The sequence below is a fragment of the Danio aesculapii genome, chromosome 24 (assembly GCF_903798145.1).
Source record: "Danio aesculapii chromosome 24, fDanAes4.1, whole genome shotgun sequence".
In the NCBI taxonomy this organism is placed as follows: Eukaryota; Metazoa; Chordata; class Actinopteri; order Cypriniformes; family Danionidae; genus Danio; species Danio aesculapii.
This window is the reverse complement of record NC_079458.1, coordinates 20,965,256-20,983,160: the sequence shown is the minus strand read 5'-3', so window position 1 is coordinate 20,983,160 and position 17,905 is coordinate 20,965,256. Positions and strand designations below refer to the sequence as shown.

General features: G+C 33.6%; 2 protein-coding genes across 2 annotated transcripts; both read left to right on the top strand.

Annotated features, from left to right (window-relative positions):
- Nucleotides 1-1,097: 1,097 nt before the first annotated feature.
- Nucleotides 1,098-9,792, top strand: abhd10b (abhydrolase domain containing 10, depalmitoylase b). The gene is made up of 5 exons (XM_056450511.1): nucleotides 1,098-1,232; nucleotides 3,449-3,632; nucleotides 5,615-5,726; nucleotides 6,413-6,550; nucleotides 7,987-9,792. The coding sequence occupies exons 1-5, from the start codon at nucleotides 1,139-1,141 to the stop codon at nucleotides 8,326-8,328; spliced, it is 870 nt and encodes a 289-aa protein (XP_056306486.1). The 5' UTR covers nucleotides 1,098-1,138; the 3' UTR covers nucleotides 8,329-9,792.
- Nucleotides 9,793-12,297: 2,505 nt separating this feature from the next.
- On the top strand, nucleotides 12,298-17,905 carry tagln3b (transgelin 3b). The gene is made up of 5 exons (XM_056450513.1): nucleotides 12,298-12,662; nucleotides 13,715-13,920; nucleotides 14,008-14,182; nucleotides 16,696-16,798; nucleotides 16,907-17,905. Exons 2-5 carry the CDS (start codon nucleotides 13,741-13,743, stop codon nucleotides 17,046-17,048), a joined length of 600 nt encoding a protein of 199 aa, XP_056306488.1. The 5' UTR covers nucleotides 12,298-12,662; nucleotides 13,715-13,740; the 3' UTR covers nucleotides 17,049-17,905.

Here is a 17,905-nt window from a genome sequence, read left to right as displayed (position 1 = left end):
GAAATTAATTGTAAAAGACCTTATACTGTATATTCTGATGTTCCAATGCTTACAGACAGCTGTTAGCAATGAGACGAAGCGAGAGAGGCGCCTTCGACAGACAGTTCGAAGAGATCAAAGACAGCTAAGGCTACTGAAGTGGGTCATAAGGGCAGTCCAGATAACAGTTCTAACCAATTGCTACAATCGCAACCTGGAGGAAGTGTAAACGTTACCTCCAAAAGAATCCTTAGCCAGCTAAAAAAATATGACTTCAGGGCTGGATAACCCTGATAGACTGCCGAAATGTTGATTTACATGTTTAGAGATGTACTACAAGCTCTCCTGATATAGCAATTCCCAAGTTTATCAGCAGTAACATCATGAATACTGTATAGACTACAGCATGCACCAGCGGAGACTTATATATACTGAATGTCTTAGGCCCTCTATAAAGTAAAGTATAAAATAAAGTAAAGGATTTTGTTTTGTTCTTGTAATTGTTTTATTCTCTTTTTCACATGATTTATTTTATTAATAAAAGTGTATTTCATTAATTTTCTTCAGTGGAGTGGACATTGGCTTCATTTGCAGAACCCATCAAGATACCTTGTGTAGTAATGTATTAATCTAATCATTCCTTGGACAAAATTTCAAAAGAGGGTCCTAAACAAAACTCTATGAAATACAGCCAAGGGCGGATTCCGGTTTCTTTATTTAGTTAAGGTATTAAATAAAAGCACACATCTTAAAATGTTATTTGTAGTGGAAACCATTATAACAGTTTCAGAATCTCTTTAATCAGGGTGGTAACTGAACTGTATCAAAAGCTAAAAACAGATTCACTGACATCTTTCAGCCAGGAATCTGACAGACTCTTCTGACGAATTTTGCAGCTGCTAAATTATTATCCTTATCCTTATCCTTATGTTATACTTTAGATTTTAATAGGCTATTACTCTTTTTGAATTGCTTTTCTACGTCTTTTTTGTCTTCTATTTATCTGTGTGTTACTCAAAGAAAGTGAGGGTTAAAATAGTAATATGGCAAGTATTTGGCAACATGACAAAACTCCAGCAATGGGGGATTTCATAAGCGTTTCATAACTTGGCAACCCCGCGTACTCTCGCGTTATTTCTGGGGTGGGTGGTGAAACAGCATGGCAGCGGTGGTACTCAAGCATTGTTGGAGAGGACTTTTACACAACTCGGGCAATGGAACTGTTGGCACTGTCGGGTTCAAGGTTTTCCAGGGTCAGTTCAAGTATACTAGAAAACATGCTAGAAAACCACGCTTGATAAAAACTAGCTAAAATAAGGGGGTGTGGCATTAAGACGCCTGAGGGGTCTGAATAGCGTTGCATATTTTTGCTTAAAACTGTAGATATAATTACGGAAAATATCGTTTTTTAAATTGTTTACACGTGTTTCAAGTCGTTTTTATGTCATGTAATGTTTTCGACTCAGTTAAGAGTGAAATTGAGCTTATTATAAGTTGAAAAGTAAAGAAACCAAAGCACAACATTGAGGTAACGTTAAAGTTGGTTTTATATGTGCACATTCGTTCATTTTTTGAGCAGTGACAACATGTGACACGGTATTTATATTGTTTACCACGCTACTTTGAATGTTAAGTCTGAAATGATGACTATGATGACTTCAAAACAACATTAACACCATTTAATCGACTGTGAACAATGGATAGTCGTTGGCTGCTTATATGATTTCCCTATTTAGAATTGTCAAAGAATACTTTTCTGAAATTATATTATTAAGGAAAATGTCCGATTATATGGGAATATACAAACAACCAGGGGTGGACTTAGTGATTTGGGCGCCATAAGCAATTCCAGGTATGGGGCCCTAGCATTGAAACTTAAAACACTCTTTCTATATAGATATTTTTTTTCTCTATAGATTCATGGTTTTACTTTGTAAATAAACTATATGTTAAAAATATATTTTTAAGTGGAACCTTCCTAATGTAAATTAACTACAATAAATTAGCAAATAAAAAAACAAGCTCACAAGCCATGTGGCCATTCTTGTGATTAGATTTTAATATTTGCATGTGCTGTAAGAGAAGGAACGTTCCACTATTCAAGAGGCGCCACGGTTTTATAAAAGAAGTAATAACGCGAAAATCTTACTGGTTATAGACCGATTTTACAACATATAATTGAAGAGCTATAGGATGATTAATATAGGCTTCTTGGCATTGGTCAGGGTCCTAAGCAGCTGCTTGCATTGCTTATTGGTTAAGTCCGCCCCTGCAAACAACTGTTCCTCAGTTAGCATTACTTATATTCAAATGCAATAAATTAAATGTAAAATGCGGTTGAAATGCTTTCAAATACATTCTAAACCAGAGATGCCCAAACTAGGGCCTGCGGTCCAAAGTTGGGTCTTGCTGTTTGATTTGGCCCACCATCCCATTTGAGAACAGAGGAAGAATGGAGGATTATCTTTGACAGAGTTTGTCATTTCAAAATTTTATGTAACATTTGTTTGTTGTGTAAATGAATCTGATTGTTTAAAATGTAAATACTCTCACTAGACCGATATCAGGCAATGCACAAGACATCGGTGAGCAAATCAAGCCAAAGGCAGGTGCAGCTTAGTGTATTCAGCATTTAACTCTATTGTGTTGATCATGTTTTTACTGTAATAAGTTTATTATCATTTTTATAAATATTCTGCGTTAGTTAATATAATTTAAAGCAATGTTTTGTAGTTATTTTTATATATTAGGAAATAAATGAGGAAATCACTCATGAAAACGTGAATGTAATACAGTTTGGTATGTTTACTTTTGGCCCACAGCTCTCAATCAAGTTTGTTTTTTGCCCCATCACCACAAAAAAGTTTGGGCACCCCTGTTCTAAACAAATATAGACTCTGTCACTAGAATTTTAAGTGTCACAATAGTTTTATTAATTGCATTAATCAGCATATTAACATGATTTCTGATCATTTTCAGGATTGTTCTGTTAATTTTCTTGCTTTTATTTTTAAAGCTTTAGTTTTTCTATCTTAAGAATGTTACATTTTACAATGGAAAATAGTTATTGAATGTCAATACAGCTATCTTGTAGTATACAATGTTACTTTTTAACTGTAGTCCTACACACTCAAAAATAAAGGTATGTATGAGAGCTGTCACTGGGGTGGTACGCATTTGTACTGTAAAGGGTCCATATTGGTACCTCAAAGGTATATATTACTACCACAAAATTTCAAGACGTACACTTTTGCACTTTTTAGGTACTAATATGTAGCCTTGAGGTATTAATAAAGGACCCTTTAGTTACAAATGCGTACACTTTGAAAAGGTACCACCCCAGTGACAGCTGTCGTAGCTTTATTTTTGAGAGTGTAGGAAAATCTTACAGACTTTTGAATGATAACACAGGTTTAAAACAAAATGCAGGGACAATGCCCAGCTGACATGCTGTTGTGTTTATCTGCAGGTGTTAGACAGAAATCTACAATACAGTACATATCACGTCCAGATCTTCCAAAGCTGGCGTATCGCAGAGTGAAGGGAAAGAGTCCTGGTGTTGTGTTCCTCCCTGGTTATGGATCCAACATGAGCGGCCCGAAGGCAGAAGCCCTGGAGGAGTTCTGCAAGTCACTGGGTCATGCCTACCTAAGGTTTGTGTCATATTCAGGTATCAATGTGCAATGAAGTTTAAAAATGTAAGACTGAGAGTACATAAATACATCAATGCTTTAGAATGATCAGATGTTGCGTTAAAATGATTCCATATTCTGTGCTTTTTCTAGGTCAATAATCAATTGAGCAATATCATGAGCTTTTTGTACAGACAATGAGATTTTCTTTTTAAATTGAAACTCAAGCTCTTAATCTTACAAGATCATTACTAATCACACTCTAGACTATGAAAATGGAACCCATTGAGTCTTAGTCTTCAACATAAGTTAGTTGGGAAGAATCAAACGTCATCATCTGCACGTGCTAGTGCTAAACTAATAGAGCGAGACGAATTGCTCTTTGATTGAATTGACTGGTTATGGTAGACCTCGGTTACAGACCTTCATTTGGCTTTGTGGTATTTACGTTTTGGCACCATGTGACATTCATTAACGTGACAATTCATGTTGCTTTTCATTAGGAAAAAAGGCAGTAATTTGACACGGCTAGAACATTTTATAGGCTTTGGCTTCTTCGATCACAAAACTGTATCCACAGCTGTTTTTAAAGCTTTCTCACAATGTGATTCAGGGCAATCCAGGAGCTACAACCAAACAAATGGCCACAGTTGTTTCACCATTGATTGGCTTTCTTCTGGTACAATCTGAAATTGTAAAATGCATTTCAAGCACAAGACATTAATCTTTTATTGTTAAATTACTTCAGTTGCTAAATTATTGACAATTGTTAAATTATGCTGTTATAATATGATGAAAAGGATGTGAGATATTCTTCTAGTGTTGTAGTTTATTTTAAAATGTAGTTTATTCCTATAAAGGCAAAGCCAAATTTTTAGCATTATCATTCCAGTCTACTGATATTTCCGAAATCATACTAATATGCTGCTCTGATAACTTTTAGGATTCTGTTTTTGACAAAAACATGCAGCTTTGGTAATCATTAGAGACTTTTAAAAACATTAATAATTTTTAAACTTTTGACCACTAGTAGGCATCATTTAATAGAGAAACATTGTCACTGGAAAATTCAATAATGATATATTTTGATTAAACGTTACATATAATTAGGTTAAAACATTGCTATGTTATTCATTCAAATTTCATTTGTATTAGTAAACAAAACGTATGCAATAATGAAAAACATACATTTAGAAAATGGAGCTGAATCTGGTTGGGGGAAAAAGTAGATTTTCATTTTACTTTGGCTTTAAATATTTAATTTTTCTAGCCGTTGGGTTTTAGGGTTTTATGGGTTTTATGTTTAGTGATGCCCATAATGGGTAGTAATTTGTAATGGATTACATTAGTTATAATAATGAAACAAGTGCCAAAAACTAAACTTGATTGAGGGTGGTGGGCCAGAGGTAAATATCCCAAACTGGGCAGTTGTCAATGTAATTTCATAATTTATTATTAGAATTCATTATATAATTTATTATATAATATAATTTAATACTATAATTTATTACAATTAAAATACTTAATTGTAATAAAAATCTTAAAATAAAAATCTTAAAATGAAAAACATAACCAATCCCATTTATAACAATAAAAAATACACTTAGCCTTGATTCGCTTGCTGATGTCTTCTTCATTGTATGCTATCCATCAAATGGCTGTATTTATTTATTCACTTTTTTTATCTGATTCATTCACAACATTTAATTGAAACATTTAATTCCAGTTTGTGATTTGTATCTCAACAGTTAAAAAAACTAAATTAGAAAGGACAATCTCTTGTAAAGATGCTGTGACCACTCGTGCGTAAAATCAATAAAAAGTTAATTAAATAAAAGAAAATGACAATCTCTGTTAAAAGCATTCCCCCTAAAATTCTCCATCATTTTCCCTCTCTTCTCAGATGGGATATAGGGCAAAATCAAACGTTATCCCTAGTTTGGGTATCTCTGCTTTAAGTGAAAGTTCACACCAATCTCAGATCAATTTATGTGGATTCACAGGTTCGATTACTCTGGTCATGGCGCTTCTGAGGGTGTATTTTCTGAAGGCACAATTGGGACTTGGAAAAAAGACGTTCTGTTCATGTTGGATGAACTTGCTGAAGGTCCTCAGGTAAAATTACAAAGGCTTTCCAGTACCTTCTGAATCTAAACTACACAGACACCAGACAGAAATTAGAACCAGGCAACACATAGTTTTTTTAATCATCTGAAATATTTTGTGTTATTATATGTTTATGTACTCAATTCAGAATATTTTTAAAAGATGACCACTAGATGTCAGTACTATTTTTAATTAAGGCATTGAAAACTGTCATTAGTTGAAAGGAGCAGTTCATCCAGAAATTACAATTAGCTTTTAAAGTACTAACCCTTATGTCATTCATGAGGTAGGCTTCTTCTTAAGTAGAAAACTGAGAAACTGAAACCATGGTCTTTGGTGACTCCAATAAATGACCTTCACTGCAAGTACTTTAAAAGTACAAAAAAAACATGTGTATCAGTGCAAGAAACTGAACATCCTATACTGTACATAATTATTATCTTTGATACAAATTTTGCTTCACAAAACCTCAATGTACATCAGAAGCCAAGGGTATTTAATTAAGTTTTGCCTGTGTATGCTGTTTTTGACTCTCAAAGTATAATGTTAGCCACTGACTGACATTTTATGAATCGCCAAAGACCACAGTTTCAATTAACAATCTTCTTCAGTACTGTGTTGAGTGTTAAATTAACAGCAACTTTTCATGTTCAGGTGAACTGTCCCTTTAAGTACTGTAGTTGATTGTCTCTTAGATCCTGGTGGGCTCCAGTATGGGTGGCTGGCTTATGCTTTTGGCCGCCATCGCTCGCCCAGAGAAGACAAAAGCCTTAGTGGGCATTTCCACAGCAGCAGATCATTTTGTTACAGCCTTCAAGGGACTTCCTATAGAGGTGAGATAATTACATCAATTTATCCTGCTTAATAAATGTTTGCGTTTGTATGATATTTCTGATAATCAGTAATAAAGGTTTACACATACTGTATGTATTTATGTGTATATATATGTACGTATATATATATATATATATATATATGTGTGTATATATATGTGTGTGTGTGTATATATATATATATATATATATGTATATATATGTATGTATATATATGTATGTATATATATGTATGTATATATATGTATATATATGTATGTATATATATGTATGTATATATATGTATATATATGTATGTATATGTATGTATAATATATATATATATATGTATATGTATGTATAATATATATATATGTATGTATATATATATATATATATATATATATATATATATGTATGTATGTATGTATGTATGTATGTATGTATGTATATATATATGTATATGTATATGTGTGTGTGTATATATATATATATGTATATATATATGTATATATGTATATGTGTGTGTGTGTGTGTGTATGTATGTATGTGTATATATTTATGTGTATATATGTATATGTGTATATATATATATATATATATATATATATATATATATATATATATATATATATATATATATATATATATATATGTGTATATATGTATATGTGTGTGTATATGTTACAGCCTTATTCCAAAATGGATTAAATTATTTCCTCAAAATTCTACACACAATACCCCATAATGACGATGTGAAAAAAGATTTTTTGAAATTGTTGCAAATTTATTAAAAATAAAAAACCTGAAAAATCACATCTACATCAGAAAATGGCTGTACACCATCCCATCCAATCTGATAGAGCTTGAGAGGTACTGCAAAGAGGAATGGGCAAAAATTCCCAAAGACAGGTGTGCCAAGCTTGTGGCATCATATTCAAAAAGACTTGAGGCTGTAATTGCTGCCAAAGGTGCATCAACAAAGTATTGAACAAAGGCTGTGAATACTTATGTTCATGTGATTTTTCAGGGTTTTTTTTTTTAAATAAATTTGCAACAATCAGAAAATCTTTTTTCACATTGTCATTATGGGGTATTGTGTGTAGAATATTGAGGAAATAAATGAATTTAATCCATTTTGGTATAAGACTGTAACATAAAAAATGTAGAAAAAGTGAAGCATTGTCAATACTTTCTGGATTCACTATATATTATTTTAAACATGTATATTTAAACTTGTATATACTTAATTATGTGTATAAGAATAGATTAAATAAAAGTAACATTGTTAAATAAAATTGTTGCTTCAAATCTTTCCTGTATATTAGAATGTGTCCTATTTAATTAAAAAAAATTCAGAACAAAAAATATAATGCTATAAATACTTCATAACTTGTCTTGCATGTTAGAATATTGAAATTCAGAAATCAGTCAGCAAGTTCGAATCTATTATTCAGGTGAGAAAAGAGTGCGAAGACAAGGGTATTTGGACGATCCCTACAAAAAGTAACCAGGAGGGCATTTATACTGTCAATATGGACTTCCTGCAAGAGGCGGAAAACCACTGCATCCTACAGAGCCCGATCCCCATCACCTGTCCCGTGCGCCTCATTCATGGCCTGAAGGATGAGGACGTGCCCTGGCACATCTCTATGCAAGTGGCCGACCGAGTGCTAAGCCCCGACGTGGACATCATTCTGCGACGCCACGGCCAACACCACATGACTGAAAAAGATGACATCAAACTCATCGTCTACACCATCGATGACCTCATAGACAAACTTACCACTATGGTCTGAGACCGCACCATACTGCCTGCCTTATGACCCTCTCCTGCTTTCTTTTGCCGAACCCTCTCTTATGGTTTGGTCTTGTGAGACAAGAATTATGGATATGGTGGACAAATAATAGAGGACAAAATCTTTTCTTTTACATGTTTACCACAATGCTGTGCCATTTGACCTTTTAGATAAAGCTGCTGTTTGTCACGTAAAACAATTGTCTAGATCTCCGGTGCCTTTTTTTAAAGCATATTTCAAACTGTTTTAAATAGATAAAGCCTATGTATACCAACACACTGTTTTTGATGGGAATATCAATATTCTAGATTCAAACATAAGCTAAGCAACCATGACCGCTGACAGTATTTAGACTATTCTTATCACTACAAAAAACTTTTGCATATATTTATACTTGTATGACATAATTTAAGGGAGCCTATTATGCCCATTTTTACAATATAATAAGTCTCTGATATCTCTAGACTGTGTATTTGAAGTTACTGCTCAAAATACTTCCCAAATAATGTTTTACAGCTATTTTAAACTTTCCCTTTTAGTATTTAATCCTAATTGTGTCGATTTGACGATTGTTGCTTTAAATTCAAATGAGCTTGTGCTCCCAGCTCTCATTTCAAAAGAGGGTGGAGCTACAAAATGCCTATGTGTCAGCATAGTGGCAGATTCATAAACAAGACAAATGTTCTATGCTAATGAGCGAGAGATTGGCTGTTTCTCAATATGCGTTCTTCAGTGATCTTGCGTTCTCGTATAGCTTCATCATCATCAACCTAAGTTCAGTTCCAATACCTCCGCAAGAACGGAGGACGCGTGAAACTTCCCGGATGTGTTCTTGATATCGAGGACGCATGGATGCAGTCTTGAGCACCGAACTCGTTCTAAAAGTCGCAGAAGTCATTGCGACTGGAGGTGGAAAGCGCAGCATTTTATAATGATTTATTATTAAAGTTCAGAGATATCACTTATTTATCTCAGGAGTTTCCCTAAATGAAACGGTGAATATAAACATTACCATTAATCTTAATAAAGGAATAAACACATTAAGGGTGTTTATTTGCTGAAATTCGTATTAAAATCAGTTTGATTTATATTGTGCAACATATATTTGTGAAGTCTTTATGCAGAGTATTTATTTTGAAAAGGGGAAAAACAATAAATCGTTGTATATGCTGTAATGTTTAAATAATTTTCCATTAAAAATGCGTGAAGGTCATGTGACCATCAAGATGAACACAGCATCTCATTTCTCACAGTTCTCTGTTCTCGCAGTCTCCTGAGTTCATTCTACCGAGGTGACCTGGCTAGACCGTTCTTCACAAGAAGCAAGTCTGTCCTTGGAATTGAGAAACAGCCATTGTCACTAATGGGAGGGGCTTTCCCCCTCAGATGTCAATCAAAGTGTTTCTGCTGAATGTTTTTATGAAGTGTGATTCTAAAATAAATAATACGTTTTAACTATTAGAAGCTGGTTATATTCACAGACTTTTGCCACACAACTGTGTGTAAACTCATTTTAAAGGTGATTTTTGCGTAATAGGTCCCCTTTATTATGAACTGAGAGTGAATTTTGGCGTTTGTGATGTCATGGCAATGAAAATAATTATTCCAGGTTGACTGCTTTGACAGTAACACGAAATAAGTTTCTGTTTATTTTATTATTATTTTTTTTTAATGTATATTTCAACTCATGGCATAATAGTTATCTTTAAGATTTTCCTGTACATTGGAAACTATGTATATGAGCAATATCACACTCATAGCACTGTAATATATCAGCAATGCTGTGAATAGTGTGTATACTGTGAAGCCACAGCAAATCAGCAGTGCTGATATACAGCCATATCGCAGTGGGATATTGCATTTATACAACAGTTTAATGACTTATTCAATATTATTTAACCACATAAAAGCCAAAGCAAACACTAGATTACTATAGTATAAATATGTTGATGCAAAAGGGATATCAACTTGGTGTGACTGTTATCTTAATTTGTTTAGAAGTATTTTAAATTGTCTGCTAAGAAAATAATTTGCTCCCTTAAAAGACTTATAACTGATTATTATATGGTCGCCATCTGATGGCAAAACAATTAAACTTCAGCTGCCAATCTCTACTTAATAGTAGTTTGCAACTGTGTCGAACTGTTGTATTTACTCAACATCAGACTTGTTGCATTCTGATTTGTCTGTATATCAGCACTACTGTTATTAACTGCACCGTACAGTATGCATCATATACAGTATAAAAGGTTAAATGACGGCTACTCGTGGTATTACTCGTATTGGTAAAGAAAAAGCCAAATTTAGCTGGTACACTGTATGATGATGAAACATTTAGTGGCCTGTTTATTGTATTTTTACAACCAAATTTTTAAAAAGTTACATCTCAGTTGATGCAGACAATTGGATTTAATGTCTTTGTGTATATAAAATCATATTTGTATAATGTAATTTGATGCAGGCACCAAAATGGGACATCACTTCTTTAAAACATGCATATAATTTTAGGGTTTATGGCATTGTGTATGGGAACAGACTATAATTGTAAAAAGCGCTATATAAATAAAGGTGAAATTAATTGAATAATGTTTACATTTGGTCATTTAACAGAAACTGTTATCCAAAGCGACATACAAATGAGGATAATAAACGCACTTTAGGTCACCAGAGAGCAGCCATATATATAAATGCCATGAATAGCCTAAGTTGGGTAGTCTCAATTGATATCACTTTGTGAGGTGAATATAGGCCTGTTTTTTTCCCCATCGCTCTGCTCTCACACACTAAATTTATTGTTGGCATCTTGTGACTGTAATAATGCAAATGTGATTATTTTGATGTTTACAAATTTGTCATGTTTATTTAGATTATAGATCTCCACTGTAATCCTTTTTTAAAGCAAAAATCTGAATCCACTTGTGTTAATAACTCACATACACCATGCATATTTTCCTTAACTATAAATTTAAGATGACTTTCATGAATTGGTGTTGTGTGTAGACTCCATCCAGCTCATTATATTAAAGCTGACTTTTCAGTCCTCTCCTGGACCCTGCTCTTGCTGTTTGTTTGGAGGACACACAGGGCCACTGCTCCAGGAACTGCTTGGTTGTTTATTAACATGCGTGATTAGTGTTGGGCTGTGTTTAATGGGCCGGGGGCTTTTTTACCCCTTGCCTAACCGATGAGCTTGTTTTTAACAATCAGACTGACCTTTCTATATCAGTTGGTTAGAGCTGAAATTGAAATTATAACATGCAGTTTACACATGTGAATGACATTGTTATGTATCATTTAGGTGTCATTAAAACATTAAATTCCTAAATATGTGTTTGCTCTAATTAGATTTTTGGATTTTCAATTCATAATCTTGCGGGTACTTTAAGAGATTTAAAGGGATAGTTTATGCTAAAATTAAAATTCTCTCATCATTTACTCACCCTTGACTTGTTCCAAACCAGTTTTTGTTATTTATTTATGAAAACAAAACAAGATATTGGAAGAATGTTGGACCACTGACATATATAGTATTTGCTTTTCCTACTGTCAGTGATTACAGGTTTCCAATATTCTTCAAAATATTATCTTTTGTGTTCAAGTAAGTGAATTTAGGCTACATTTTTTGGCGACTATCCATTAATTTAATCTTGCCTTATTAAAATTAATCTGTTTAGTCGCTTGTATGTCTGTTATGATAAACATTTAAAACAAGTAGTTTTAACCCATGTTTAGATATTCTACATATTATAAATAAATATCTATATTAGGTATACTTCTGTTAGATATAAATGAACCTACTTTATCCTAATTATACTTTATTTTCCTCAGCAGAGTCTGCATGTGTTTATTTAACCTACTTTTTTCTTCTACTTTAACTCAGTTCTGAAACCGTTTCTTTCTCTCTAATTAAGAAACTCATTTAACGTAGGGAGATGACATGGAAAGTAGTGTCTTGTTCTCAAAATAACGTATAGGCCTAGCACTTGACCAAAAAAGTGTACCGAATTGTCGAATTTGTTTGGTCAGTCTGTCCTTCTTGCTATGCCACACGTACGTCCACCAATTATACTGACAAAACTGTTCAGCTCTCAGCTCATGAATGTTAATTAAGTCACGCCGACGCTGCTTGGTAAATTTCCACGGGGCTCCAGCTAAGTAAGCTATTTAATATTCATAAGTCCAGTCTCCTCCAAAGCAGGGTTCCGCAAACCGGACAGTGAAGCCACGCCCCGTCGCCGCTGCTTGTATGTTCCAGTCCAGCATCCCTGATGATCAGTGACTGCAGGACGTATTTGACCTCGATTTCAGGAGGACGACACCCACATCGCTTTACAGTAAGTAAATCTTTAAACAATTTCAAAGATGACGACATAATTAACGATAATTGTTTAAATGTGGTAGTTTAAAACTAATTTGGGCTAAATCTGCGCACAGAGTTTGTGTTTGCTCGTTGTGTCTGAATATAAACTACTGCAGAATATTTGCAGTGTTCTTCTGATTGATTCAAATATTTGTAATGTGTTTAGATGGAGGCATATTTAGATTCTTTTTCTTTAAAGTCACACGTGGAAACTGAAGCATGGACCACACCCAGGTCAATATTGATCAGTCCATATATTCAAATGCAAAATGGTAGTTCATATAACATATAGCACTGTAATATAATAAAGGGCAATTAACATTAATATACAAATCTACAATTACAGTGAATTAATTTACTTTTTCGTACAAAAAAAATGTTTTCTTTTTTTTCTAATCCTGTATTATGTATCAGGTTTGAGGAATTATGGTATGGTTTGGGGGTTGTAAGTTTATTTATGCAGTAGTTTAACAATTTATTACCACTTTATGAACACTAAAAGGCTCAAAATGACATTTCTGACTTAAACCTTTGTGATTCTTGACTTCTGTGGAGCACAGAACTCTATTTGCTCTCTATAAAGAAAACACATGGCAAGTTATTACTGGTGAGTTAAGATTAAAAAGTAAAAAGAAAAAGCATAAAATGTCTTATAAAAAATGCACACAATATACACTTTTTTAATGGTACAAAATGATATACACATTTTCCAAAACCTGTATCTTTCTAAAACTCCTAGGAACTTATTAATATGTTTTTTTGTTCTCAGCGTTTAAGTTGATATCTCAAAATAATATCTTGTCTTGTCACTTTAGCAAATGTTTACTTGATGAAATCAGCTACATTTGTTTTCCAAAATAGTCATTTTTGACCATGAATAACACAGTTATGTCTGTATTTTTCAGGACCATTTCATTTTTGTGTGTTCATACTGTACATCTTCAATATTCAGACCATTTCATTTTTTTTTGATGGTCAAAAATGACATAAATATAAATGAATGATTTTTTTGGTCTCTGTGTAAAGATTTACAGCTAATAAAATTATTGACCATGGCAAACCGAGGCCCCAGTTACGGACTGAGCCGTGAGGTGCAGGAGAAGATTGAGCAGAAATATGACCCGGAGCTGGAGTCTCGACTGGAGGACTGGATTGTTGCTCAGTGTGGAGGAAACGCGGAAAAACCACAACCAGGAAAACAAAACTTTCAGAACTGGTTAATGGATGGCACTGTGAGTAAAACACCGGTCATTGTAGAACATCAACACGACTGTGGTTATCATTTATTTATCTCTGTCTCCCCATTCCTTAATCCTCAGATCCTCTGTAGACTCATTAACAGTTTGTATCCACGAGGTAAGGAGCCTATAAAGAAGATCTCAGAGACTCAGATGGCCTTTAAGCAGATGGAAAAGATCTCGCAGTTCCTTCAGGCAGCTGAAGCGTATGGAGTAATAACCACAGACATTTTTCAGACAGTGGACTTGTGGGAAGGTACAGTAAAATTTCTTTTATAAGCTTTTCTTGAATTTAGGAATTAGCTTGGTGCCTGTAAAAATGACAGCTATAGAAAATTAAAGGGGCTATATGTAAGAATGTTAATGTCTTAATTACTGTTTAAAAGTTCTATTCTGTGAACAGATTGTACCAAAACAAACTTCCTAGGATCATAAAAACCCATAAATAAAAATATACTCATCCCAAGTAAATGATGACAGAATAAAAATTTTGGGGTGAACTATCCCTTTTACTGCTGTTTTCTCACTGCTGTCATTTTCTAGTGTGTTTACGTTATACTTATTTACATATAGTTCACCCAAAAATGAAAATTCTGTTATTAATTACTCGCCTTCATGTTGTTCCAAACCCCTGTGATGTTTGTTCATTTTCTGAACACAAATGAAGACCCTATATAGATAGCAACAGTCCAGAGACAAAGTTCAAAGTTAAGAAAAGGAACCTAAAACACTGTCAAAACATTCCATATCACTTCAATGGTACAACTGTAATCATACGAAGCTCCAAGAACACCTTTGTGCAGCAGAAAAAACTGTAAAAAAACACAGCCTCATAACCTCATAAAGTCTTCACTTTCCTTCCTAATCTGCAACTGCCTCTCTGGCTAAACCACTAACTGTACTCTCTCTCTCAAAAAAAATTAAAATTACATTACTAATGCTTTGCTTCTTAGACTTTACACACCTGAAACTTGCCTATAGCACTTATTCACTGTTGCTCTTATAGTTGTGTAAATTGCTTCCTTGTCCTCATTTGTTAGTCGCCTTGGATAAAAGCGTCTGCTAAATGACTAAATGTAAATGTAAATAACAGATCGGGATGTGTGTTTATTATGGGCAATACAAAGTGCATGTTGTGCTGCTGACTGACTCTAATGGTGATACCTCATACTATGGAACCAGATCAATCTAAAAAATAATACATTTACAAAATAAAATTCATACATCCACAACACAATTCACATTTACAAGATCCAATTCGTAAATTCAAAACACGATTCAAAAATACACAAATCCAATTTGCACGTTCAAAACACGATTCATAAATACACAAATCCAATTAGTAAATTCAAAACACGATTCATAAATACACAAATCCAGTTCCTAAGTACAAATCACGATTCATAAATACACAAATACAATTCGTAATTTGAAACATGATTAATAAATACACAAATACAGTTCTTAAGTTCAAAACACGATTCAAAAATAAACATCCAATTCTTAAGTTCAAAACAATAAAAAATACACATCCAATTCGTAAATTCAAAACAATAAAAAATACACAAATCCAATTCGTAAGTTCAAAACACAATAAAAAAATACACTAATCCAGTTCGTAAGTTCAAAACACGATTCAAAAATACACAAATCCGGTTTGTAAGTTCAAAACACAATTAAAAAATACACTAATCCAGTTCGTAAATTCAAAAAATGATTTAAAAATACCCAAATCCAGTTCGTAAGTTCAAAACATAATTAAAAAATACACAAATCCAATTCGTAAGTTCAAAAACTATTAAAAAATACACAAATCCAGTTTGTAAGTTCAAAACACGATTCATAAATACACAAATACAATTCGTAAATTTGAAACATGATTCATAAATACACATCCAGTTCGTAAGTTCAAAACACGAATCAAAAATACACAAATCCAGTTCGTAAGTTCAAAACACGATTAAAAAATACACAAATCCAATTCGTGAGTTCAAAACCCGATTCAAAAATACACAAATCCAGTTCATGAGTTCAAAACACGATTCAAAAATACACAAATCCAGTTCATAAGTTCAAAGCATGATTTAAAAATACACAAATCCAATTGATAAGTTCAAAACACGATTCAAAAATACACAAATCCAATCAATTTGGTGAAAAATATTTATGATTTTTACTTGTGAATTCACAAATTGTGTGCTGTATTTATGAATTGACTTTTGAATTAATTCTAAATTGGATTTTGTAAATGTGAATTGTGCTGTGCATGAACATTTTTTGTAAATGTATTATTTTTCGAGCCTGATCTGGCTCCATATTCATACTGCCCCTGACTTGACACAAACAAATATAATAAATCATATCATATAATGTCTCAGGACCATTGCTGTCTGTAGAGGATGAGGGAGCTCTCTGATTTCATCGAAAATATTTTAATTTGTGTTCTAAAGATGAACAAAGGTCTCAGGGTTTTAGAATGTCACAAGGGTGAATAATTAATTAATACCAGAATTACATTTTTTGGGTAAATGAACTCTTTAAGTTGCTGGTTGTAATTCACTTAGAATTCACAGCCACCAGTGTCACTGATAACTAGAATTTCTGAAATCCCCACGTTGCCCGTTTATTTCAAACAAGAGTTCAATTTATTTCAAAGCCATTACTTTTAATCAGCCATGCCTTTCTGGAATGATCTATTGTAGTATGCGAGTTGCATTCTTGGTTCGTAGCCAGAGTCACTTCAGTTCTTGTTGCTTCCCTTGGTTAAAGGAAAAGACATGGCAGCTGTCCAGAGAACACTAATGGCGCTGGGTAGCGTGGCCATAACAAAGGACGATGGACAATACAGAGGAAACAGAGAATGGTTTCACAGGTGAGCAAGACCTATGCAGACGTATTGACAGCAGTGTGTTAGGTCTTGTGAATGGACTTTGTTGCATCTCAGTGACATGTAAACTCTCTTTGATCCTGTCTGCGGCAGAAAGTCTCAAGGCAACCGGAGAGAGTTTTCTGAGGAGCAACTGCGCCAGGGTCAGAATCTGATTGGTTTACAGATGGGCAGTAACCGCGGGGCATCTCAAGCTGGCATGACTGGTTATGGGATGCATCGGCAGATTATGTAAAGCTATACCAGTGCCCAGCAACCTGCCTAAAACACCCAGAAGACCTTAAACCCCCTCACACAGTCCTTTACCAAGCAGTGTTTCTTGAAGGTGCATCTGTTTGATGACGATATGATGAAACTGAAGTTTTAAAGGGATAGTTCACCTAAAAATAAAACAATTTCTCATGATCAGGGTGTTTCAAAGATGAGTTCAGGATGAATTACTTTTACTGAACTTCTATTGAAGAGTTGGAAGTTTGAAACCATTAACTTCCATAGTAGAAAAAAATACTATTGAATTCAATGGTTACTGGTATGCAACATTCTTCAAAGTATCTCCTTTTGGGGATAAAAGAAGAAAATCAAAGTGGATGGAGATTACACCATGACATTTGACTTTTTTTTTTTTGGAGTTGAACTATTCCTTCAAGACGTTAAAGCATTCTAGATACAGTATGTTTAATATAAGTTGGGATTGCTAAGCTTGTGAGAAAAATCACTTTATTTATTTGTATATGTATGCAGATAGTTAGTAACTAGTAATTATTAAAGATTTATCTAAGCAATTTGCCTTCTTTATGAGCGAAGTGTGTGTTGATACATCAAATAACAGACCGCAGCTGTTTACTATAGTGTTTGAATGTACAGTAAAGGACGTGTACTGTTGTTATTGCCAGGTTTTAGCAAAACGGATGTCAATGCACATATTAGCAGGAAGTACTGTATGCAGATTAATAGTAGTCATAAATAGTAAAGATATATTTGTTTGTGTTGTCCATCAGTGTTGTTGTGTGTGAACATTCCATGTGGGTTTCAATAAGCTCGGTTTTGGTGACCATGTTTGAAAATGTTTAATAAATTGTTATCTTAAATTGA